Source organism: Erinaceus europaeus, chromosome 11 (assembly GCF_950295315.1).
Source record: "Erinaceus europaeus chromosome 11, mEriEur2.1, whole genome shotgun sequence".
Taxonomy (NCBI): Eukaryota; Metazoa; Chordata; class Mammalia; order Eulipotyphla; family Erinaceidae; genus Erinaceus; species Erinaceus europaeus.
Genome location: NC_080172.1, coordinates 115717636 through 115742522, shown reverse-complemented (window position 1 = coordinate 115742522; position 24887 = coordinate 115717636). Strand labels below are relative to the sequence as shown.

General features: G+C 56.4%; 1 protein-coding gene across 1 annotated transcript in view; it reads right to left on the bottom strand.

Annotated features, from left to right (window-relative positions):
* The window catches only part of CROCC (ciliary rootlet coiled-coil, rootletin), an 81259-nt gene that overhangs the window by 11571 nt on the left and 44801 nt on the right, over positions 1-24887 (bottom strand). The window contains exons 18-31 of the mRNA XM_060200827.1: positions 24417-24610; positions 24044-24171; positions 21892-22061; positions 19239-19418; positions 16671-16805; positions 16290-16433; positions 14912-15150; positions 11811-11970; positions 8680-8847; positions 6170-6542; positions 4621-4790; positions 4401-4521; positions 3198-3361; positions 38-253 (exon numbers count right to left, since the gene is read on the bottom strand). Coding sequence (XP_060056810.1) covers positions 38-253; positions 3198-3361; positions 4401-4521; positions 4621-4790; positions 6170-6542; positions 8680-8847; positions 11811-11970; positions 14912-15150; positions 16290-16433; positions 16671-16805; positions 19239-19418; positions 21892-22061; positions 24044-24171; positions 24417-24610 — 2562 coding nt within the window. The remainder of the gene's footprint in view (positions 1-37; positions 254-3197; positions 3362-4400; positions 4522-4620; positions 4791-6169; positions 6543-8679; positions 8848-11810; positions 11971-14911; positions 15151-16289; positions 16434-16670; positions 16806-19238; positions 19419-21891; positions 22062-24043; positions 24172-24416; positions 24611-24887) is intronic.

The window sequence follows — 24887 nt, the reverse complement described above, 5'->3', positions numbered from 1 at the left end:
TGTCTGCAGGGAGGCGGCCAGTGGAGGAAGGACCCACCTGTGTCTGCAGGGAGGCGGCCCGCTCCTGCAGGGCCTGGGCGAGGGCCTCGCACTCACTGCGGCCCAGGCGGCAGCGCTGCAGCTCCCCCTGCAGTGAGCGGCGCTGCAGCTCCAGCTTGACGGCGCGGCTCTCGGCTGCATCCAGCACCTCCTTCAGGCGCCGCTTGTCGCCCTCCAGTTTGGCCTCGGTGGCTTTCATCTTGCTGAGCTTCTCCTGTGTGTGTGTGTGTGTGTGTGTGAGTGTGAGTGTCAGGACACCTCAGACCCAGCCGGCCAGCCCAGCCCACAGTCCTGCTGCCCTCAGCCCTTACCCCCTCACCCCAGCCTCTAACCCTTACCCCTTTTAAAAAATATATTTATTTATTTCCTTTTGTTGTCTTATTGTTGTAGTTATTTTTTTATATTTTATTTATTTATTTAGACTCCAGGGTTATTGCCGGGGCTCGGTGCCTACGCCACGAATCCATGGCTCCTGGAGGCTGTTTTTTCCCTTTCGTTACCCTGGTTGTTTTACCGTTGTTGTGGTTATTATTATCACTGTTATTGATGTCCTTGTTGTTGGATAGGATGAAGAGAAATGTTGAGAGGAGGGGAAGACAGAGAGGGGGAGAGAAAGACAGACACCTGCAGACCTGCTTCACCGCCTGGGAAGCGACTCCCCTGCAGGTGGGCAGCCGGGGGCTGGAACCGGGATCCTTACGGCGGTCCTTGAGCTTTGCGCTACGTGTGCTTAACCCGCTGCGCTGCTGCCCGACTCTCATATTTATTATTTTCCCCTTTTGTTGCCCTTGTTGTTTATTGTCGTCGTTGTTGTTATTACTGTCATTGTTGTTGGACAGGACAGAGAGGAATGGAGAGAGGAAGGGAAGACAGAGAGGGGGAGAGAAAGACAGACACCTGCAGACCTGCTTCACCGCCTGGGAAGCGACTCCCCTGCAGGTGGGGAGCCGGGGGCTCAAACCAGGATCCTTTCACAAGCCCCTGCGCTTTGCGCCACGTGCACTTAACCTGCCACACTACCACCCAACTCCCAACTCTTAACCCCCAACCCCTAACCCCTAACCTCTAATCCTAGCCCTTACCCCTAACCCATACCCTAACCCGTACTTGGAGGAGGGTGGGAAAAGTGGCCTTGCAGAGTCTGGGCCAATTTCTTCTGGACTTGGGACCCTCTGGGCCTCAGTTTCCCCCATGCTTTTTGTACAGCCACACTTGAGGCTCCTGACACTCGCTGGGTCAGGCTGAGTCTAACAGGCCGTGTGAGCAGGACTGTTCCTTTCTGCTCTGCGGCCCTACCTCACAGCTGGAGTCGAGAGAGGGGTGGTGGGGGTGGGGACAGGATTGGACGGGGGGTACCCCAACCTGGGTGCTTACAGAGCCCTGGGGAGAAGTCAACACACATGCGGATACCAGAGCAGGCCCTGCAGCTGGATGTGCGGACCTGGGCGGAAACAGGGAGGAGCCCTGGGCCTACCAGGCTGTGGGGAGTGTGGGGAGTGTGGGGTGCTGCTCCGCCCTCCGGCGCCCGGGCCAGACAGAGGAGGCTGGGTGGGGGGAAGGGCGGCAGGGGCGACAGGACTGGGAACCAGGCTGGAGTCCATTTCAGTCCGGAAGACAGCTCGGTTTGGGATGTTATTACAACCCTGCCCCCCCCCCCCACCAAGCTCGGCCCCTCTCCCGTTGTGCCAACCCTGCCATGTCTACACTCCACTCGGCCCCTGCCCAGCTCTGTTCCTGCCTCCTCCCGCTCCCACTCCCGAGGACACAACAGTGCAGCTCCAGTCAGCTCGGCTGCCGGAGGCAGGGGGTGGGCTGTGCGGGCAGGACTGGGAGGGGGCGAGGAGAGGGGGGGATCTGCAGCTGCAAGAAGGACTCAGGGGTTTAGACACCTGGACTGTCACTGACAGGGCCTGTGCCCCCGGCCCCAGACAGACACACAGCACTCCACGCGCAGAGTCCCCCAGCACCTCCCGTATGTCAGGAACACACACACACACATACACACACTGTCTCTGGGGGACCATTTCTGTCCCCCCTTTGCACAGCCAAGGGGCGGGGCCAGGACTTGAACCCAGGGCTACCACCTTCCAAAGTCCACATTCTCGACTGCCCCGTTACTGTTTCTTTCTCTCTCTCTCTCTCTTTTTTTTTTTTTTTACCACTTAGCATCAGAGCCTGTGTCTGCACCACCGCTGCTAAGCTGACTCCCTGAGAGGATCTGTCTGCTCACGAGCTTAGATAGACAGACAGGGAGGGACGCCACAGCTCTGCTTGCCACCCACGAGCTTCCTCGGGCACGGTGCTCCCGCGGGGAGGTGCCAGGGCCCCAGTGACAAGGCTGACAAGGCACACCGCTCACTGAGCTGCCTCCTGCCCCCTCCTTCCTTTTTTTTTCTTCCCCTTCCCTCCAGAGCACTTCTTAGCACTGGAGGATGGTGGTGCTGGGACTGAACTCAGGACCCCAGAGTCTCGGTTATGAACGTCCGTAGCATGACCACCACACATCTCCCTACTCCTCGTGTCTGGGAACACAGGTGGTGCATCTGGCTGAGTGCACACGTCACAGCACGCAAGGACCTGGGTTCAAGCTCCTGGTCCCCACTTAGAGGGGGGAAGCTTTACAAGTGGCGAAACAGTGCTACAGGGGTGTCTCAGTCTCTCTATCTCTCGCCTCCTGGGTTATCGCTGGGGCTTGGTGCCTACGCTATGAATCCACTGCTCCCGGAGGCCATTTTATCCTTTTTAAAATTATTATTAGACAGGACAGAGAGACATGGAGAGAGGAGGGGAAGACAGAGCGGGGAAGAGACAGACAGACACCTGCAGACCTGCTTCACCACCTGTGAAGCGACCCCCAGGGTCCTGCAGGTGGGGAGCCGGGGGCTCAAACCGGGATCCTTGAGGCAGTTCTTGCACATCCTCCACCCCGTTTCTCTCTTCCTATCTCCCCTCTCTCAACATCTGTCTCCAGACAAAATAAGTAAACAACAACAACAACAATTTAAGGTACTTTCTGGAGAAGGAGCTCTTAAGCTGGTCACTTGAGTGGGTATGGGGAACCAGAGCAGAGAGAAGCCCAGAAACACACAGTGGGACTTCGAGAGACCCACTCGGCACACGGTCTCCCACCCCCCAGCCCCCCGCACACCCTCACCCACCTGGCTGGCTCGGAGCTCATTCTCGGTGCTCTGCAGGCTCCTCTCCAGGGCGGCCACCTGCTCCAGCGCCGCCCTGCGCTCCCGCTCTCCGCGCCGTGCGTCCTCCTCCCGCAGAGCCAGCTCGGCCTGGGCCCCGCTCAGACGCCCGTCCACACTGCGCCGAGCTGCAGCACCCAACGGCCCCATCACGGGCACGGCACCCATCCCGGCCGGGCACCACCCCGCACCTGAGCCAGTGCCCCCTGCCTCAGTCCCCCCGCCCCAGTCCCGGTCTCAAGGCATCTGGAGCCAGACAAGAGGCAGCCAGGGCATCCCCCAAAGGGACAGGTCTTAACCTGCACACAGAGGCAAGGGTAGGGGTCCGAGGGCAGGGGTATGAGGGTAGGGGTCCGAGGGCAGGAGTCCGAGAGTAGGTGTCCGAGGGCAGGGGTATGAGGGCAGGGGTCCGAGGGCAGGGGTCCGAGGGTATGGGTCTGAGGACAGGGGTCCGAGGGCAGGGGTCCAAGGGTATGGGTCCCAGTTTAGGGGTCTGAGGGCAGGGGTATGAGGGTAGGGGTCCGAAGGTATGAGTCTGAGGGTATAGGTCCGAGGGCATGGGTCTGAGGGTAGGGGTATGAGGGTAGCAGTCCAAGGGCAGGGGTCCGAGGGCAGGGGTCCAAGGGTATGGGTCCCAGTTTAGGGGTCTAAGGGCAGGGGTGTGAGTGTAGGGGTCCAAGGGTATGGGTCTGAGGGTAGGGGTCTGAGGGCAGGGGTCTGAGGGCAGGGGTCCGAGGGCAGCGGTCCCAGGGTAGGGGTCCGAGGGAAGCGGTCCCAGGGTAGGGGTCTGAGGGCAGGGGTCCGAGGGTAGGGGTCTGAGGGCAGTGGTCCGAGGGCAGGGGTCCAAGGGTATGAGTCCCAGTTTAGGGGTCTGAGGGCAGGGGTATGAGGGTAGGGGTCCGAGGGCATGGGTCTGAGGGTAGGGGTCCGAGGGCACGGGTCTGAGGGTATGGGTCCGAGGGTAGGGGTCCGAGGGCATGGGTCTGAGGGTAGGGGTCCGAGGGTAGGGGTCTGAGGGTAGGGGTCCGAGGGTATGGGTCTGAGGGTAGGGGTCTGAGGGCAGGGGTGCGAGGGCAGGGGTCCCAGGGTAGGGGTCCGAGGGCTGGGGTGCCGCAGGGCTCGGGCAATGCCTCCGGCTCCGATCAAAGTCACCCGGGTCGGACCCACCTTCCTCGCTCTCAGCCACCGCCTTCTGCAGCTGCCTGGCCCGGGAAGCGGCGCTGTCCCTCTCGGCCTCCGCCTCGCTCAGCCGGCGCCGCAGCGTGCTGGCCTGGCCCCGCAGCTCGTCCTGCAGCCCCGGGGGAGAGGGAGGCTCGTGCTCGCCGGCCCGCAGCCCCTCCCGGGACGTCTGGCGGCCCAGCTCCCCAGGCCCCGCACCCGGCCTCACCCGCTCTCTCTGGGCGCTCCGCAGCTCCTGCAAGAATTCCCGTAGCGAGCCCTGCACCGACTCCGGGTCCAGATCTGCAGACAGCGGGGAGGAGGCAGGTCCCGGGGACGGCGGCTCGGACCCGGGGCTTTGTTCCAAGGGGTGGGGGCTGCTGAGCCCTTCCCCGCTTCCTGAAGGAAGAGAGCGGCCGCGATGCAGAGGCCTTTCCCGCCCTGATGGTGCCGACGGGCTCCTGACACGCCCCCTGCACTACCGCCTGATTCCCCCAAAAAATCTTTTTTAAGCGACTGCTGTCAGGGAGGTGGTTCAGTGGTGGAGCCCAGAGGTGTGTGCATCTGGCTCTCCGGCACCCAACAGCTCTCTTCCTCTCGTTAAATACACACATTTAAAAATAAACAAGCAGGGTGTCGGGCAGTAGCGCAGAGGGTTAAGTGCAGGTGGCGCAAAGCGCAAGGACCGGCGTAAGGATCCGGGTTCCAGCCCCCGGCTCCCCACCTGCAGGGGAGTCGCTTCACAGGCAGTGAAGCAGGTCTGCAGGTGCCTGTCTTTCTCTCCCCTTGTCTGTCTTCCCCTCCTCCCTCCATTTCTCTGTTCTATCCAACAACAATAGCAATGACAATAATAATGACAACAACAGGGGAACAAAATGGGAAAGGACGGCCTCCAGGAGCTGTGGATTCATAGTTCAGGCACTGAGCCCTGGCAATAACCCTGGAGGCAAAAACGAAAAAAAAAACAAGCGAGCAAACAGATACAGAAGACTGAACCAAGCGCAAAAGCCAATCAGAAAGCAGCATGTGGAGAAGAGGTGGGTGCGGCTGAGTCAGGTAAGCCCTCCTCCCAGGGGAGACCCAGGGCAAGGCTCAGGTGGGTGGGCGTCTGCAGAGGGCGAGTTTCTTTCATTTTTAAAAATAATTTAGTCATTTACTTATTACTGGATAGACAAAGATTGAGAGGGAAGAGGAGAGATAGAAGTAGACAGACAGACAGACACCAGCAGCCCTGCTTCACCCCTCGTGAAGCTTTCCCTCTGCAGGTGGAGATCAGGGGCTTGAACCTGCTTCCTTGTGCTCTGTGATGCGTGTGCTTAACCAGGTGCGTCACCACCTGGCCCGGGGAGGGCGGATTTTCCCCCATCAAAGAAGAGGCGGGGGTCGGGTGGTGGCGCAGCGGGTTAAGTGCACGTGGCGCAAAGCACAAGGACCGGTGTAAGCATCCCGGTTTGAGCCCCCGGCTCCCCACCTGCAGGGGAGTCGCTTCACAGGCGGTGAAGCAGGTCTGCAGGGGTCTGTCTTTCTCTCCCCCTCTCTGTCTTCCCCTCCTCTCTCCATTTCTCTCTGTCCTATCCAACAACGAACAACATCAACAATGGCAATAATAATAACCACAACAAGGCTACAACAAGGGCAACAAAAGGGGGAAAAAATGGCCTCCAGGAGCCGTGGATTCATGGTGCAGACATGGAACCCAGCAATAACCCTGGAGGGGAAAAAAAACAAAGAAGAGGTGGGGGGGGGGGTCACTTGGTGGACACAGATGCTCAACTCACCTCCCGCAGGCGCGCCCCTGGCAGGGGATCCAGGGCCGGGTAGCGGGGCCGGGCTGGGTGCACGGCCGAGCCCCAGGCCCCTGCGCAGCGCAGAGCGCAGGCCGCCCAGCTGGACCTCAGTGGCGCGCCGCTGTGCCTCCACTCGCGCCAGCTCGGCCTCCAGGCCTTGTGCCCGGCCCTCGGCCGCGCTCAGCCGCAGGCCCAGCTCCGCGGCCTCGGCGCGCCCGGCCTCCAGCTTCAGCTCCAGCTTGCGGCTGAGATCCAGATGCTGCTTCTCCGTGCCGCGAGCCTCCTCCAGGGAGCCCAGCAGGCTGCGCTCGCGGGCCCTAAATTCACCCTCCTGTTCCTGTAGCTTCCGCTGGGCTCCCTGCAGCTGGGGGACAGGAGGGGAGAGCCGGGTCATGGGGGTCGCGGACGTCCCGCCTCTCGGATCCAGCCAGAAGACCTGTTCCTTCAGTGGTCTCCACTCAAGCAGGAGAGGAAACGGCTGGGATTTCCTTTTTACCTCTTTGCTCCTTCTCTGTGTGTGCAGTCTAACACAAATTGAGCCTTTAACCAGGAAGAAGTGTTTCCAGATACATAGATTTAACGGTACCATCATGAGTCACCCTATTACAACTGAGGAAACCGAGGCACAGTTAGCCACCTGTCCGAATCACACAATCAGTCGACGAAGAACTAGGTCCCGGCGGCACACCCGGTTAACCACACATAGCACTGAGCGCAAGGACCCAAGTTCGAGCCCACCACTCCCCATCTGCAGGGGGGATGTTTCATGAGCTCTGAAGCAGGACTGCAGGTGTCTGTCTTTCTCGCTCTCCCTCCTCCTCCTCTCTCAATTTCTCTCTGCCCCGTTCAATGAAATGGAAAAAATGGGTGCCAGGAGCTGTGGATTCGTAGTGCTGGCACTGAGCCCCAGCGATAACCCTGGCAGGGAAACAAAACAAAAAAACCCTAGGACTCGAAGCCAGGCCCCCTGGCTCCACAGCCTTTTCTGAACCATTAGGTAGCACTGCCTCTGGGTGCATATAATTCATCAGAAACAAGGAAAAACAAGGAACTCAGAGAGCACATTATAAACACAGTCCTCACACTCAATTCATCGTGGGCATCTGCTTCTTTAAGAATCCCCAACTAGAAAAATAAATAAATAAATAAATAAATAAATAAATAAATAGGAAAAAAAGAATCCCCAACTAGGGGCGGTGGTGCAGCGGGTTAAGCGCACGTGGCGCAAAGCGCAAGGACCGGCATAAGGATCCCGGTTCGAGCCCCCGGCTCCCCACCTGCAGGGGAGTCGCTTCCCAGGCGGTGAAGCAGGTCTGCAGGTGTCTGTCTTTCTCTCATCCCTCTCTGTCTTCCCTCCTCTCTCCATTTCTCTCTGTCCTGTCCAACAACAACAACAGCAATGACAACAATAACAACAACAAGGGCAACAAAATGAGAAAAACAGCCTCCAGGAGCCGTGGATTCCTAGAGCAGGCCCTGAGCCCCAAAGATAACCCCAGAGGCAAAAAAAAAAAAAAAAAAAAATCCCCATCTAGGAGGCCAGGTGGTGCACCTGGTTAAGCACATATAATAAGTACTAAGCGTAAGGATCCAGGTTCAAGCCCTCAACTCCCCACCTGCAGAGGAGAACGCTTCACAAGCAGAGAAAGAAACAGGTCTGCAGGTGTCTCTCTCCCTCTCTACTTCCCCTCCCCTCTCAGTTTCTCTCTGTCTTACTCAATAAAATGGAAGAAACGGCCACCAAGAGAAGTGGATTCCTAGTGCTGGCACTGAGCCCCAGAGATAACCCTGGAGGGAAAGGAAAAAAAAAAAATCCTTGGGGGCTGGGTGATGGCGCACCTGGCTGAGTGCACACATTACAGCATGCAAGGACCCAAGTTCAAGGCCCCGGTTCCCACCTGCAGGAGGAAAGCTTCACAAGTGGTGAAGCAGGGCTGCTGGAGTCTCTCTCCCTCCCCTGTAGATTTCTGGCTGTCTCTATCTAATAAATAAAGATAGTAAGTAAAGACTAAAAATGAAAGCATTCGCATCTACTGAGCACCACCTAGGGGCTGTCACCCTACGCACACACGTCCCAGCTGAACTAGCCACGCATGATCTGAAGCACTGAGATAAAGCGGCCAGGCCAGGGCCACACGGTGTGCCGAGACGGTGAGGGCTAAGAGCACAGGCCTTGGGATCAGAAAACTCTGCGTGGCTGTGTGACCTCAGGGAGGTCTCTTGGCCTCTCTGAGCATCAGTATCTGGTTCTGTCTGTAAAAGGAGGCAGCTGTGAGAATCAAACAGGGTTCTGTCTCTCGGGCTCCACAGCCTGCAGCTGTTATTACCGTTATCCCTGGGGGGGGGGGGGGTCTCAAGAAGTCGGGGACAAGGACAAGTCCTAGGGAGTAGGTCCCCTGGATGACTCCAGACTGGAATCCTACTTGTTTGTAGTCAGAGAGAAGGAGAGAGGGTTAGGGTAGCCTGAGGACTCTCCTCCTCCGGGCAGTCCACCTAATTACCTCCTGCTTCAGGGCCTCCAGGCTGGCCTCGCCCTTGAGCAGCTTCTGTCGGAGGCTGAGGGCCTCCCAACGGCCCTCCTTTTCTGCCCGTTCGCCCAGTGCCAGGCGGCCCTGCAGATCCAACAGCTCCCGGGCCAGCCTGGCGTTTTCACCGTCCAGAGTCTTCATCTGTGGAGAGGAGTGGACGCCATCAGGTCCCCGAGAGCCGTGCTCGGCTCCTGCAGCCCCTCTGGGCCTGGGTGGTGTCCGTCCACACCCGTGCGGCCTGCACAGCTCCACACAGGCTGGGCCGGAGACACTCAGGACGCTTCTCCTGGGACACACACACACCCAACACAGGGCGCTTACCCGGGCAGTCCCACCGAGCTCAAGCCATGCCAGGCGCTGAATCGCTCGAGTTCAGTGTACCGCCTGACCATAACTCACTCACTCTACCTTGTGTAAATAAATAAATAAAAGATTTTAAAAGAAGATTTTATTGGGGAGTCGGGTGGTAGCGCAGCGGGTTAAGCGCACGTGGCGCAAAGCTGCAAAGACCGGCATAAGGATCCCGGTTTGAGCCCCCGGTTCCCCACCGGCAGGGGAGTCACTTCACAGGCGGTGAAGCAGGTCTGCAGGTGTCTCTCTGTCTCTCTTCCTCTCTGTCACCCCTTCTCTCTCAATTTCTCTCCGTCTCTATCCAATAACAAATTTAAAAACTAAAAAAAAAAATTAAAATCTTTAAAAAAGTTTAGAAAAATATTTATTTATTCCCTTTTGTTGCCCTTGTTGTTTTACTGTTGTAGTTATCATTGTTGCTACTGATGTCGTCGTTGTTGGATAGGACAGAGAGAAATGGAGGGGGGGGAAGGCAGAGAGGGGGAGAGAAAGACAGACACCTGCAGACCTGCTTCACCGCCTGTGAAGCGATTCCCCTGCAGGTGGGAAGCCGGGGGCTCGAACCAGGATCCTTCAGCTGGTCCTTGCGCTTTGCGCCACGTGCGCTTAACCCACTGTGTTACTGCCCGCCCCCCAATAAAATCTTTTTTGAGAGGGCCAGGCAGTGATGCACCCACAAGGATCTGGGCTCGAGTCCCCACTCCAAACCTGCAGCGGGGAAGCTTCACAAGCAGTGAAGCAAGTCTATAGGTGTCTGTCTGTCTGTCTCTCTCCCTCTCTATCTCCTCTTCCCCTCTGAATTTCTCTCTGCCCTGTCAAATAAAATAGAGAAGGAGGAGGAGGAGAAGGAGAGGAAGAAGAAAAATATTTATTTGAAAAATTATTTTTTTAAAAGTGGTTCTTGGGAGTCAGGTGGTAACACAGCAGGTTAAGCGCACATGGTGCAAAGTGCAAGGACCGGCATAAGGATCCCGGTTCAAGCCCCAGCTCCCCACCTGCAGGGGAGTCGCTTCACAGGCGGTGAAGCAGGTCTGCAGGTGTCTGTCTTTCTCTCCCCCTCTCTGTCTTCCCCTCCTCTCTCCATTTCTCTCTGTCCTATCCAACAATGATGACAACAATAATAACAACAACAATAAAACAACAAGGGCAACAATAGGGAATAAATAAATTTTTTTTAAAAAGTGGTTCATTTTTAAATGGTTGCCAGAGAGTTAAGATACAAACTGTACTTGACACAAGGAAATACATTAAATGTCAAATGCTGGGGCTGCAGGAGAGGTGCAGTGGCCAAGTGTCAGACTGATGAGCCTGAGGTTCTGAGCTCAGCCTCGGCATCACATACACCACAGAGACAGCTGGCTCTCTATATCTTCCTAGATCTAAAAAATAAAAACAGAGACAAGACAAATCAAGAGGGAAGGGGGAGACAGAGAGGGAGAGAGACGAGACACCTGCAGCCCTGCTTCATCCCTTGTGAAGCTTCCCCCTGCGGGTGGGGACCGCGGGGTTTGAAGCCGGCTCCCTGTGCTCTGGAAACACGTGTGCTCAGCAGGTGTGCCACAGCCGGGCCCATGCTCAGCTCTGGTTTACGGTGCTGCGGGGGACTGAACCTGAGACCTCAGAACCTCCTTTGTATACATATAACCTTTATGCTGTCTCTCTAGCGCCAAAGTCAGTTTATTTGCTTATCTCTTTGCTGCACCCTGGGGCTCCATGCATGTGCAATTCCACCGCTTCCAGGCTGACCTCTGCATTCTTTTTATTTCAGGTAGTGAAGGAGGGAGAGAGAGAGAGAGAGAAAGGGAGAGGGAAGTGGAGACACCACAGCACAGCTCACTCTGTGGAGCTGCCCCGGAGCCACAGTGCCCCCATGCGGTGCTCAGACTCGGGGCCTGAACCAGTGAGCTCTAGTGGGCGAACCATTTCCTGGTCCCCTTGCATTTTAATATTTAATTTTTAAAATTTACTGTGGACAGAGACAGAGAGAAATTGAGAAGGGAGGGGAGATAGAAAGGGAGAAAGAGGGGCCGGGGTGGTGGCGCAGTGGGTTAAGCGCACGTTACATTGTGCAAGGATCTGGGTTCGAGCCCCTAGTCCTTAACTACTTCAGGGGGAAAGCTTCACGAGGGGTGGAGCAGGGCTGCAAGTGTCTCTGTCTCTCTCCCTATCACCTCCTTCCTTCTCAATTTATGGCTGTCTCTATCCAATAAATAAATACCAAAAATTTTTTAATTTGCTTTTTTCCCCTTGTTGCCCTTTTTTTAAAAAAAATTATTATTATTGTAGTTATTGTTGTTGTTACTGATGTCATCATTGTTGGATAGGACAGAGAGAAATGGAGAGAGGAGGGGAAGACAGAGAGGGGGAGAGAAAGACAGACACCTGCAGACCTGCTTCACCACCTGTGAAGCGACTCCCCCTGCAGGTGGGGAGCCGGGGGCTCGAACCGGGATCCTTACACCGGTTCCTTGTGCTTTGCGCCACCTGCGCTTTCACTGTGCTACTGCCCGACCCCCACCAAAAATTTAAAAAAAAAACAAAACGAGATATGGAGACAGAGACACCTGCAGACCTGCTTCGCCACTCACGGGAAGCGTCCCCTGTCTAGGTGGGGACTGGGGGCTTAAACCCGGGTCCTTGCGCTCGGCAATGCGTGTGCTCAGCCGGGCCTGTCACCCCGCCGGCTCCCGGGTGGCTGAAGACAGCTCACTTCCCAGCGGCTGGCCGTGCAGAGCTGAGCAAGGGGAGAGGACCTGTCGCCGGAGCTCCTGCAGCTCTCTCCGCGCCTCCAGCCTCGAGCGCTCCACCTCCTGCAGCCCTGCCCGCAGCTCGCCGGCCTCCTTGCCCACGGCCGCCCGGGCCTCCTCCAACAGCACAAGCTTCTGCTCCTTGTCTTCATGGGCCAGCTTCAGGCTGACAGAGAGAGAGAGAGAGAGCAGAGGTCAGGGGCAAGGACAGAAGTACGCAGCTCTGCACACCACCTCCCGATGCCTTGGATGGGCGGTGTGCTGGAAGGAAGTGCCCCCACATGCCCCCTGCCCCCGCAGGCTCAGCCGGTCTGCTGGCAGTGATGGGGCTGGAGGAAAGACACACACACTAGTCTCCAAGGCGATGCCCTGTGGGAAGGGAGAGGGGACAGGGAGGGCGCACCTCCCTGCAGGTAGGAAGGCCACCTAGACCAACAGACCAGCGCCCAGCACAGCACAGCCGGACCACAGGCGGGACCCGGCCCAAGCCCCAGGCCACCAGATGGGAGCAGCGGGAGGGAAGGAGCCTCACGAGTGACGAAGCAGTGCCGCAGGCTCTCTCCCGCCCTCCTCGGCTCCGTGTCTCACCTTCTATCTGCACAGGGCAGAACACAGCTCTCGGGCCCTGCGAAGGCTACTGCAGCACGCTCAGAATTCAAGCACTCTACGTAGGAGCTTCTTTCTCCTATTTACTTATTTATTTTATATTTATTTTCCTTTTTGTTGCCCTTGTTCCTTTTCACTGTAGTAGTTATTGTTATTGATGTCGTCGTTGTTGGATAGGACAGAGAGACATGGAGAGAGGAGGGGAAGACAGAGAGGGGGAGAGAAAGACAGACACCTGCAGACCTGCTTCACCGCCTGGGAAGCGACTCCCCTGCAGGGGGGGAGCCGGGGGCTCGAACCGGGATCCTTACGCCGGTCCTTGAGCTTCGTGCAAAGTGTGCTTAACCTGCTACGCTACTGCCCGACTCCCTTATTTATTTTTTGTTGTAGCACGATTTATATATTTCAGGTGGACAAAAAATTAGTATCATTTCCAGTATCTTAAGATAAACCGTCTTCGAATGGGAGCTTCCTTTCCAGTACTTTGAGGCCGACAAGACGTAGCGAGGAAACTGGTTCCTGGAGAAAATGCAGACTGCGTAAACCCAGCGGGGACGGGCGAGGGGCAGTGGCTTCTGGATGGATTGCTGTGACGCTGGCCTCCAGGCGGCTGAGGGGACTCACATTCTCTCCAAGCTTTGGCGGGAAACTTTGATACTGTGTGAACTCTGCCATTTTGCTAGCACTGAGAAGGCTCTTGGGTCCCTAGTCCATTAGAACTATTTGCTACATTCTTACCAATTTTTGTTACAAATGTTACGGGGGTGGGGGGGTGGGGGTGGGTGTGTTCCTCCTGGGCATTAGGTCCGGGTTCTACTACTTCAAGGCTGTGCGTTTGGTTTTCATGAATTGGCCTGAGCCTGCGGTGGCCATCAACTTGTGTTGCTGTTGCTCCTTCTTTGTTTTCTTTCTTTTTTTTTTTTTTTTAAAGATTTTATTTATGTATTAATGAGAAAGATAGGGGAGAGAGAGAAAGAGCCAGACATCACTCTGGTACATGTGCTGCCAGGGATTGAACTCAGGACCTCATGCTTGAGAGTCTAGTGCCTTAGCCACTGTGCCACCTCCTGGACCACTATTTCTTTACTTCATTTCTTTTTTATTTTCTTCTTTTTTTGCCCCCAGGGTTATCACTGGGGCTGGGTGCCTGCACTACGAATCCACAGCTCCTGGAGGCCATTTTTTCCCCTTTGTTGCCCTTGTTGTTCATCGGTGCTGTGGTTACTATTATTGTTGTCATTGTTGTTGGATAGGACAGAGAGAAATGGAGAGAGGAGGGGAAGACAGAGAGGAGGAGAGAAAGATAGACACCTGCAGACCTGCTTCACCGCCTGTGAAGCGACTCCCCTGCAGGTGGGGAGCCGGGGCTCGAACCAGGATCCTTAAGCCGGTCCTTGTGCTTCACGCCACATGCACTTAACCCCCTGCGCTACCGCCTGACTCCCCTCAAGTGCCTATTTTTAAGCTGCTAATTTTGCGTGGCCCACAGAGATCTTATAAATACCCAATGGCCCCTGCCACAAACAAAAGGTTCCCCACCCTGACCTAGAGGGCAGGTTAAAAAAAAAAAAAACAAGCTTCCAGGAAAGGTTCAGTCAAGCACGTGCTAAGCCATCCATGACGGCGGGGGAGGGGAGGCGCAAGTGCCTGGCTACGGGTTCAAGGGTGGGGACTTCCGGCAGGTGCAACCTGCCCAGAGCCTCGGTGGGGTGGGGGTGGGAGAGGAAATTAAGTCCCAGGGATGAGGCTTAGTGGGAAAATGGGGCTGGTGGGGCTGGGTGGTGGCACACCTGGTTGACTGCACGTGTTATAATGTGCAAGGACCTGGGTTCGAGCCCCTGGTCCCCACCTGCAGGGGGAAAGCTTTGCGAGTGGTGAAGCAGGGCTGCTGGTGTCTCTCTGTTTCTCTCCCAATCACCCCCTTCCCTCTCAATTTCTGGCTGTCTCTACCCAATAAGTAAGTAAAGATAATTTAAAAGAAATTGAGGCCAAGCAGTGGCACACCTGGATAAGCACATACATTACAGAGCAAAAGGACCCAGGTTCAAGCCCCTGATCCCCACCTGCAGGGGGAAAGCTTTCCGAGTGGTGAAGCAGGGCTGCAGGTGTCTCTCCGTCTCTCTCCCTCTCTATCTCCCCCTCTCCTCTCCATTTCTCTCTGTCTCTATCCAATTATAGATAAATGAACATCGATATTTTAAAAATAGTAAAAATGGGGTCTGGTGGTGGCGCAACTAGTCATGCACACGTTACAATGCACCAGGACCAGGGTTCAAGCCCCTGGCCCCCACCTGCAGGTGGGAAGCTTTCCGAGCGGTGAAGCAGGGCTGCCGGTGTCTCTCTGTCTCTCTCCCTCTCTATCTCTATCACCGCCTTCCTCTCAAGCCTCTGGCTGTCTCTATCCAATTAACAGGTAAAGAAGAGGAAAAAGTAACATCAGATAATAAAAATACTTAAAATAAAAGGGAGGCGGGGCCGGGTGAAGCTGGGGCTTGGCTCACCTGACGCGCTCGCTCTCGGCCCTCTTGACGGCAGCCCGCAGCTCCTGGTTGGAGCGCTGCAGCCCCTCGCGCTCCTCGGCCGCCTGGCCCAGGCTGCGCCGCAGCTCCCCAGCCTCCCGGCGCTGGGCCTCGCGGTCGTCCTGGCCCTCCCGCACCTGGCGCTGGGCCTCCTGCAGCTCCCGCCGCAGCGCGTCTCGGGCGCCCTCCTGCAGGCGCAGCTGCTTCCGCAGCTCCTCCGCCTGCGGGACAGTGGGGGACGTGGGAGGCGCCGGGCGGGCACCCAGGGGCGGGCACCCAGGGGTGGGCTACGATTCCAACCGCAGGTGACTCCCGCCGCAGGTGGGGCGAGCTGGAGCTGTCGTCCACCGGGCTGTCCTGGGCGTGATGCCAGGAAGGCGGGTGTCTCACTGCCCTTCCCAGAGCATCTGGCCCTCTGTCTACAGCAGGTGCTTAATACTTGTTTCTGGGGCTGGGAAGGAGCTCCCTCAGGACGTGCAGTTTTATGTAGCAGACATGTCATTCGTTGTTGGACAGAGACAGGGAGAAGTTGAGAGAGATGGGGGAGAGAGGGAGAGAGAGGAGCCGGACAGTGATGTATCCGGTTAAACGCAAATGATACTAAGTGTAAGGATGCCGGTTCGAGCCCCCGGCTCCCCACCTGCAGGGGAGTCGCTTCACAGGCGGTGAAGCAGGTCTGCAGGTGTCTGTCTTTCTCTCCCCCTCTCTGTCTTCTCTTCCTCTCTCCATTTCTCTCTATCCTATCCAACAATGACGACATCAATAACAACAATAATAATAACTACAACAGGGGGTCGGGCGGTAGCGCTGTGGGTTAAACGCAGGTGGCGCAAAGCACAAGCACTGGCATAAGGATCCCGGTTCCAGATCCTGGCTCCCCACCTGCAGGGGAGTCGCTTCACAGGTGGTGAAGCAGGTCTGCAGGTGTCTGTCTTTCTCTCCCCCTCTCTGTCTTCCCCTCCTCTCTCCATTTCTCTCTGTCCTACCCAACAACGATGACATCAATAACCACAATAATAACTACAACAATAAAACAAGGGCAACAAAAGGGAATAAATAAATAAAAATAGAAAAATAATAACTACAACAATTAAACAACAAGGGCAACCAACGGGAATAAATAGATATTCTCTGTCTCTATCCAATAATAAAGAAAAATTAAAAGTGGGGGGAAGTCTCCCCGAAGCAGCAGAATCGTGCCAGTGTAAGGCTCTAGCAAAGTCCTGCCAGCTCACCCCCCCCCAAAAAAAAAAACAAGCTTGCTGCCCCCTCCGAAGCTGGTGGTCCACTTATGCCTGAAGGCAGGGCTGCATGTTCCACTCCGGTGCGGGGCCCGCTGGAGGGCATGTGGCTGGCTCACCTCCCGCAGGCTGGACTCGCGCTGCCTGCCCAGGTCCCGGGCCTGCTCCTGCAGGCTCCTCAGCTCCTGGGCGTGGGCCGCTGCCGCCTCCTCCAGCTGGGCCCGCAGCTCCCTCAGCTCGGACGTCAAGGCAGTCACGGCGCTCTAGGACAGCGGAGCATCACGTCTGCATGTGCGATGCTGAGAACCAACCTCAGAGCCTCGTGCTTGCAAGTCAGGCCATCAGCCCGCTGAGCAGAACTTCTCAGACCGGCCCTGTTGTGCCCCCCGCCCCACAGCACCCCCCAGAGGGGCTGGGCTGCGGGCTTCCATACTGGGCACAGCCTGTCCCTCCTCCTCAGTCAGGGCCGCGTCCTCTGACCCAGATGTAAGCCCACCTACCCGGTCCTGCTCCTGTCGGCTCTGGGCATCTCGCTTCTGCCTCTCCATCTCCAGGGAGACGGCAGCCAGGCTGTGCTGGGTGCCCACCAGCTTCTCAGACAGAGCTGTCTTCTCAGACTCCTTCAGCGACAGGGCCTGGGCAGAGGTGAGGGCAAAGGGCTGGGGTCATTGGCTGGTTCTGAGGGCAGGCTGGCACCCAGCGCTCCCCGTCCTGCCCAGTGGAGGCCTGACAGGCCCAGAGCAGATGGCCAGGCTAGCATGGCAATCAGTCTCTGAGACTCTAAAGAACAGGGTCCATGATGGGACACAGGAACCTGGGGACGGGTTAGTCAAATGTACACACACACACACACACACACACACACACACACACACACACGCTCAGTGAAACTATGCCCCTACGACCTTATAATTTTGTAATCCAATTTTAAATCAAGAAATAAAATGGGGGCCGAGTGGTGGCACACCTGGTTGAGGGCACATGTTACACTGTGTAAGGTCCCAGGTTCAAGCCCCCGGGAGAAAGCTTTGCGAGTAGTAAAACAGGGCTGCAGGAGTCTCTCTGTTTCTCTATCAAATAAATAAACAAAAAAGAGATACTTTTAAAAGAAAGGAAGAGGATGAACAAACAGCAGGGTTGGGGAGACAGTACAGTGGTTCTGCAAAAAAAAAAACTTTTGTGCCGGAAGCTCTGAGATCCCAGGCTCAATCCCAGGCTGAACAGTGCTCTGGTTACAACAAAATAAACGCCCATGTTCAGCGGGGAAGCAATTACAGAAGCCAGACCTTCCACCTTCTGCATCCCACAGTGACCCTGGGTCCATGCTCCCAGAGGGACAGAGAATGGGAAAGCTGTCAGGGGAGGGGATGGGATACGGAGATCTGGTGGTGGGAACTGTGTGGGGTTGTCCCGCTTTATCCTATGGTTTTGTCAATATTTTCTATTTTTCATTTCATGAATAAATTTAATTTTAAAAAAGCAAACAAAATGTGATAGATAAGGAAAATGAAATGAACACACAGCAGTGAAGCAGCAGCAGGTGAGTCACCTGGCAGTGTCTACACCGTGCCACGCGCAGAGGCCTGGGTTCAAGCTCCAGGTCGCCGCAGCGATGGGGGGAGCTTTTAGAGGTGGTCGAGAGGTGCGGCAGTGTCTCTATCTCTCTGTCTCTATCTCATCACTCTCTCACACACACACTCTTTAGAGGAAAGGAAAACATGGCCACCAGGGGTGGCGGGGTCGTGCAGGCAGAGTCCCAGCAAGAACCCTAGTGGTGAAATTACATACATGTGCACACACAGACACACAGACACACAGATAGAAGAACAGCAGAGCTGGGAGTCGGGCTGTAGCGCAGCGGGTTAAGCGCACGTGGCACAAAGCAAGGACCGGCGTAAGGATCCCGGTTCGAGTCCCCGGCTCCCCACCTGCAGGGGGGTCGCTTCACAGGCGGTGAAGCAGGTCTGCAGGTGTCTGTCTTTCTCTCCCCCTCTCTGTCTTCCCCTCCTCTCTCCATTTCTCTCTGTCCTATCCAACAACAATGACGTCAATACTAACTACACCAATAAAACAACAAGGGCAACAAAAGGGAATAAATAAATTTTTTTTTTAAAAAAAGAAGAACAGCAGAGCAAAAAAATAAATAAATAAGAAAGAAGTACAGCTGTGGTCCAGGAGGTGGCACAGTGGATAAAGCACTGAATTCTCAAGCATGAGGTCCGAGTTCAATCCCGGGCAGCACATGTGCCAGAGTGATGTCTGGTTCTTTCTCTCTCCTGTCTTTCTCATAAATAAATAAATAAATAAATAAATTCTTTTTTTTTTAACTTATTCATTTATTTATTTTTACCAGAGCACTGCTCAGCTCTGGCTTATGGTGGTGTGGGGGATTGAACCTGGGACTTTGGAGCCTCAGGCATGAGAGCCTCTTTGCATAACCATGATGCTATTATCTACCCTCCGCCCAATAAATTCTTTTAAAAAAAAGAAAGAATGGAAGAAGGGAAGAAAGGAAGAAAGAAAAAGAAAGGAAGGAAGGAGGAAGGAAGGAAGGAAGGCAGGCAGGCAGGCAGGCAGGCAGGCAGGCAGGCAGTAGCCTGGGTGTATTGCACTAAAGACTCTGGAGCGGGGAAGGGTTCAGGTCCTGGATCATGGTGGCCGAGGAGGACCAGGCGGGGGTCAGGGTGTCATGTGGGAAACTGAGACATGTGGCCCATGGGCCAACGACTGGATTTTACTGTAAACCACGAACCCCCCCCAATAAAGAAAAAAGGGAGGGCACCAGGCTGGCACACCTGGTTAAGCGCACACGGCACTAAGCGAAACACCCGCACAAGGACCCCGGTTCGAGCCCCCGGCTCCCCACCTGCAGGGGGGACACTTCACAGGCGGTGAAGCAGGTCTGCAGGTGTCTGTCTTTCTCTCTCCCTCTGTCTTCAGTGAGGGAGCTGAGGCCCAGGGAGGGACACTCAGCTCCAAGCCACCGCCGCCAGGAGGCTGGCCAGGAGTTCCTCCTCCGGGCAGCTGGAGAGGCCGGCCTCCCCCGCCCCCGCCCTGGGCTCACGCACCTGCTGCTTCTCGCTCTCCGCCAGCAGGAGGCCCTCGTCCCGCTCCTGCTGCAGGGCTGCGATCTCCTCGCTCAGCTCCTCCTTCTCGGCCTCCAGCCGGGCCAGCAGCTCCTCCCGCTCCTGCAGCAGCTGGGCCTGCAGCTGCCCTCGCTCTGCCTCCAGCTGCCGCCACGCCGCCTCCTGCGGGCCAGGCCGGCACATGGGACCCACCAGCCTGGGGACCTGCCGCACCCCAGACCCCGAGCATAGGACAGGGTGCTGCCAGGAAGGGGGTGTCACAGGGCTACGGAGGGGACATGCGGGGGACAGGCCAGGGTAACGGAGCCCCACGGAGCGGCAGCGGCCGGCCTGCGGCGGGGGTGGGGGCAGCGTGTCTCAAACTGTCCCCTGGAGGACAGAGGAACTGCTGGCAGTCAGGCAAAGGGGAGAAAGAACTTGGACCCTGGACCAAGGACACACCCCAAGATGGACTGGAAAGAGGAGGGGGTAGGATGTAAAGGGAAAAACCACAATAGTTAAATGCACTGGAGTCGGGACGGCAGGAGAGACGAGCAGAGCGGACACAAAGGCCGGACACAAAGGCCGGCAGGCCCTGTGGCCACAGGGGTGAGGGGAGCACGGGGAGCTGGCTTCCTGGGGAGCAGAATCCGCGGGTCCACTTGGGGTTCCCGGGGGATGCTTGGTCCTGGTGACTCAGGAAAATGGCTGGCGCTTTTGGCGCCCCTGCTGGAAAACTGTGGTACTGTCTCCCCCAAAGCAGAGAAGACTGCGGGAAGTCAGTGTTAGAAACAGGACAGTGCACGAGGACCTGGGTTCAAGCCCCCGGTCCCCACCCGCAGGGGGAAAGCTTTATGAGCGGTGAAGCAGGGCTGCAGGTGTCTTTCTGGCTCTCTCCCTCTCTATCTTCCCTTCTCTCAATTTCTCTCTGTCTCTATCCAATAATAAATAAAAAATATTGGGAGTAGGACGGTAGCGCAGCAGGTTAAGCGCACGTGGCGCAAAGCGCAGGGACTGGTGTAAGGATCCTGGTTCGAGCCCCGGCTCCCCACCTGCAGGGGAGTCGCTTCCCAGGCGGTGAAGCAGGTCTGCAGGTGTCTGTCTTTCTCTCCCCCTCTCTGTCTTCCCCTCCTCTCTCCATTTCTCTCTGTCCTATCCAACAACAACATCAATAACAACAATAAAACAACTAGGGCAACGAAAGGGGATAAATTGTTTTTAAAAATTAAATATGGGAGTTGGGCGGTAGTGCACTGGGTTAAGCGCAGGTGGCGCAAAGCGCAAGGACCGGTGTAAGGATCCCAGTTCGAGCCCCCAGCTCCCCACCTGCAGGGGAGTCGCTTCCCAGGCGGTGAAGCAGGTCTGCAGGTGTCTGTCTTTCTCTCCCCCTCTCTGTCTTCCCCTCCTCTCTCCATTTCTCTCTGTCCTATCCAACAACGATGACATCAATGGTGACTACAACAATAAAACAGCAAGGGCAACAAAAGGGAATAAATAATAAAAAAATATTTTTAAAAAATTAAATTAATTAAAAAAATTTTTAAAGAAAGAAACGTCTGTCTTCTAGCAATTTGTCCCAAAGTTGTTTTGTGCTCAGGCCCCTGGATGATCCTTCATATGCAAACAGCACTTCTTAACAAACAGAAACGCTTTCCTACTAGACAGTGGCCATGCCAGGGTAGCTGTGCATCTCCTGTACCAGCCGCCAGGATGAAGCACATCTGAGAAGTTGCCCGTGTGACAAGGACTCCGAGGGGTCCTCCCACCTTTCACAAGGGCCTACGGAGGAGGCTGGGCAGGGGCACACCCAGCTAAGTGCACAGAGTACTAAGCACAAGTACCCACACAAGGGTCCGGGCTTAATTCCCCAGCTCCCCACCTGTGTGGGGGGAGGCCACTTCACAAGCAGATCTGCAGGTGTGTATGTGTGTCTACTCTCTCTCTCTCTCTCTCTCTCAGTCCTGTCCAGTAAAATGGAAAAAATGGCTGCTAGGAGCAGTGGATTCCTAGTGCTGGCACTGAGCCCCAGTGATAACCCTGGAGTCAAAAAATAAATAATGCGGGAGCCGGGCGGTGGCGCAGCAGGTTAAGCGCACATGGCACAAAGCGCAAGGACCGCCATAAGAATCCCGGTTCGAGCCCCCGGCTCCCCACCTGCAGGGGAGTCGCTTCCCAGGCGGTGAAGCAGGTCTGCAGGTGTCTGTCTTTCTCTCCCCCTCTCTGTCTCCCCCTCCTCTCTCCATTTCTCTCTGTCCTATCCAACAACAACATCAATAACAACAACAATAATAACTACAACAATAAAACAACAAAGGCAATAAAAGGGAATAAATAAAGGTTTTAAAAATCTTAAAAAAAAAATCATGAAAAATTGGAAACACTTTCCTCCCAAGCCAGACAGTGGCCATGTCCGGGGGTGGCGCCACTGTGCACCCCTGTATCAGTCACCAGGATGAAACACATCTGGGGCCTGACAAGCCACCCGTGTGACAAGGACTCCCTAAGGGGTCCTCCCAGCTTTCACAGGGGCCTACGGAATGGAGCTGAAGTTCCACTTGGCAGATGTGGAGACTGAGGCAGACTGAGACAGAGTGAGGAGAGGAGCCAGCAGCTCAGAGCCCTGCCCGCCCCCAGCCCCCAGCACCACTGCCCCGACCCTCTCTTGCTGGAGACGCTGAACTTCCTCCTCGTGAGCCGTGCGCTGATCCCGCAGAGAGGCCTGGGCTCCGCGCTCAGCCTGTGCCAGCTTCTGGGCCATCAGCTCCTTGTCCAGAGCCGCCTTCTCCTCTGTGGCTGTCACCTGCTGCCGCAGGCCCGCCAGCTCCCCTGCACGGGAAGACGGGGAAGAGTCTGGACTGGAGGGACTGGAGGTAGCCTGGGTGCCAGCAGACCCCGGCCAGGGGCCACGTGGGCAAGATCCCAGAGCGAGAGGAACCACCCGGCACCCGGGCTGGGCTTCCTTGGGACGATCGGCTTGGGGGCCGGGCAGCGGCGCACCCAGTTACAACACGTAGTACTAAGCGCAAGGACTGATGCAAGGATGTGGGTTCGAGCCCCTGGCTTCCCTCCCCGGCTCCTGCAGGGAGGACGCTTCGTGAGTGGTGAAGCAGGTCTGCAAATATCGATCTTTTTCTCTCCCTCTCGCTCTCCCCTTTCTCTCTCTCTCTCTCTCTCTCTCTCAATTTTTTCAGGAGCTGGGCAGTGTTGACCTAGTCTAGGGCACACATTACCATGAGCAGGACCCAGGTTCAAGCCCACTGGTCCCCCGCCCACCTGCAGGTGGGCAAGTTTCACAAGCAGTGAACCAGTGTTGCAGGAGTCTTCCTCTCTCCTCTATCCCTCCCTCCCTTCTCAATTTCCTTCTGTCACTAGCAAAAAGGAAAAGAAGGAGTGAGAAAATAAAAAAGAAAGCAGTGAATTCAGGGTTCAGGCGCTGAGCTCCCAGCAATGACGCCAGAGGCGATTCAAAGCGAGTAAATTCTGACTGAGTGACGAGCGGAGCCGATTTTCGCTGAGGAAAAGCCCAGGCAGCCCGGAAGGTGGGGCAGTGGTTAGAGCGGGAACCCGAGGGGGTGGGTTCTGAGTTTGATTCCCAGCATCGCATGTGCCAGAGTGACCCTCTGGTTCTCTCTCTACACTAAGTAAGGAAATAAATAAAGAAAGAACTTTTATGTTTAAGCCTGAGGTCCTGTTGAGTTTGAGCCCTGGTACCGAATGAAGGAGTGATGTTCTGGTTCTCTCTCCACAAATATATGTATCTTTATTTATTTATTGGATAGAAACAGCCAGAAATAGAGAGGGAAGGGGACGATAGAGATAGAGAGACACGTGCAGCCCTGCTTCACCACTCGCAGAGCTTTCCCCCTGCAGGTGGGAACGAGAGGCTTGAACCTGGGTCCTTGGGCATTGGAACATGGGTATTCAACCAGGTGTACCACCACTTGGTCCCAATAAATAAATATATATAAATATTCCCTTCTGTTGCCCTTGTTGTTTTATTGTTGTAGTTATTGTAGTTGTTGTTACTGATGTTGTCGTTGTTGGACAGGACAGAGAGAAATGGAGAGAGGAGGGGAAGACAGAGAGGGGGAGAGAAAGACAGACACCTGCAGACCTGCTTCACCGCCTGCGAAACGACTCCCCTGCAGGTGGGGAGCCGGGGGCTGGAACCCGGATCCTTACGCCGGTCCTTGTGCTTTGTGCCACGTGCGCTTAACCTGCTGCGCTACCGCCCAGTCGGTAAATATATTTTTTAAATAAATATATTTTTTAATAAATATATTAAATATATTTTTTAAAAGCATGAGGTCCTGAGTCCGAGCCCTGACATCAAGTGTGCCGGAATGGTGCTCTGATTCTCTCTCTCCCCGGTTAATAAACAAATCCTTTCTGAAAAATAAAATGAGACCCCAAGTTCAAAGACTGAGTGGCACCTGTGCGGAGAAGAGCTGAGATGTAGGGCCTTGAGAGCCGTGGGCAGCCCAACGGCTGGCCTGGCAGAGGGCACAGGGCGCAGGATTCTCTGTGCCCTGTGACAACACAGCCACCACCATTGAGTGAGTTGGGCACTGTGCCAGGGCCTCACACACTCTTCTCACCACAGCCTGGCAACAGCCTTCAAAGCGGGCATTCTCACCTCTCTAAAGGGGAAGGGGGCTGTTTAGCTCACATCTAACTGTGCGGGGGGGGGGGGGGGGGGGACGGGACTGGAACCCAGGCAGCCCAACCCCCCCGGAGAAGTCCAGACACGCCAGGTCACAGTGTGGGCTGGAGCCGGAGCCCCCCACCCGCACCCCCAGCCCCCATACCTGTCAAGCTCTCCTTGGCCAGCAGCAGGGCCTGCCCGTCCGTCTCCAGCTGCTCCCGGCGGGCTTCAAGCTGGGCCAGCTGCCGCTGCGCCTCATACAGGCTGCCCTCCAGGGTTTCCTTCTCCAGGCTGCAGCAACACATCTCACGTTCTGAGACTCAGCCTCCCGGGAAACCGCAGCCCAGGCCATGGCCAGCCGTGGGCCAGGTGCCAGTCTACCCGCCCAGTCGGGCCCACGCTCCCAGGGGAGGCCCGAGCCCGGCTCCTACGGGACTGCCCCCGGGGGCCAGCGCCCGAGCGCCCTGGTCACGGGGTGGCCCTGGGCAGGACCCCCGCCGGCGCCCCCGGGGTTAGTCCAGGCAGAGCCAGCTTACCGCAGCCGAGTGGCCTCCTCCGCCAGCGTCCGGCCCTCCCGCTCGGTGGCCGCCAGCTGCACAGCCAGGCCGGCCCGCTCCCTGGCCAACGCCTCCTTCTCCCGGGCCGAGCGCTCCAGTGCCTCCGCCTGCCGCTGCGTCTCCCGCCGGGCCTGCTCCAGCTCCCGCTCCCGTCCGCTCAGCTGCCGGGAAAGCTGCCCCCGGGCACCGTGAGCACCACCCCAGAATCCTCAGATGCCCACCACGCAGCACCCCAGCCCCGGGCCGGACCCAACCCCGGCCTGGCAGGCTGACAGCGAGGTGTGTGTATTCCGGGCCACGCACACACGCGGTGATCACGGTCCTGCGGGCCGGAGCTACACCAGCAGACAGCGCATCCGGCCTGCAGGCATGAGGTCCTGAGCCCGGGCTTGAGCACTGCACGGGGCACAGTGATACGCCCTGCTTCTGCGGCCTGGGGCGTGGCTGAAG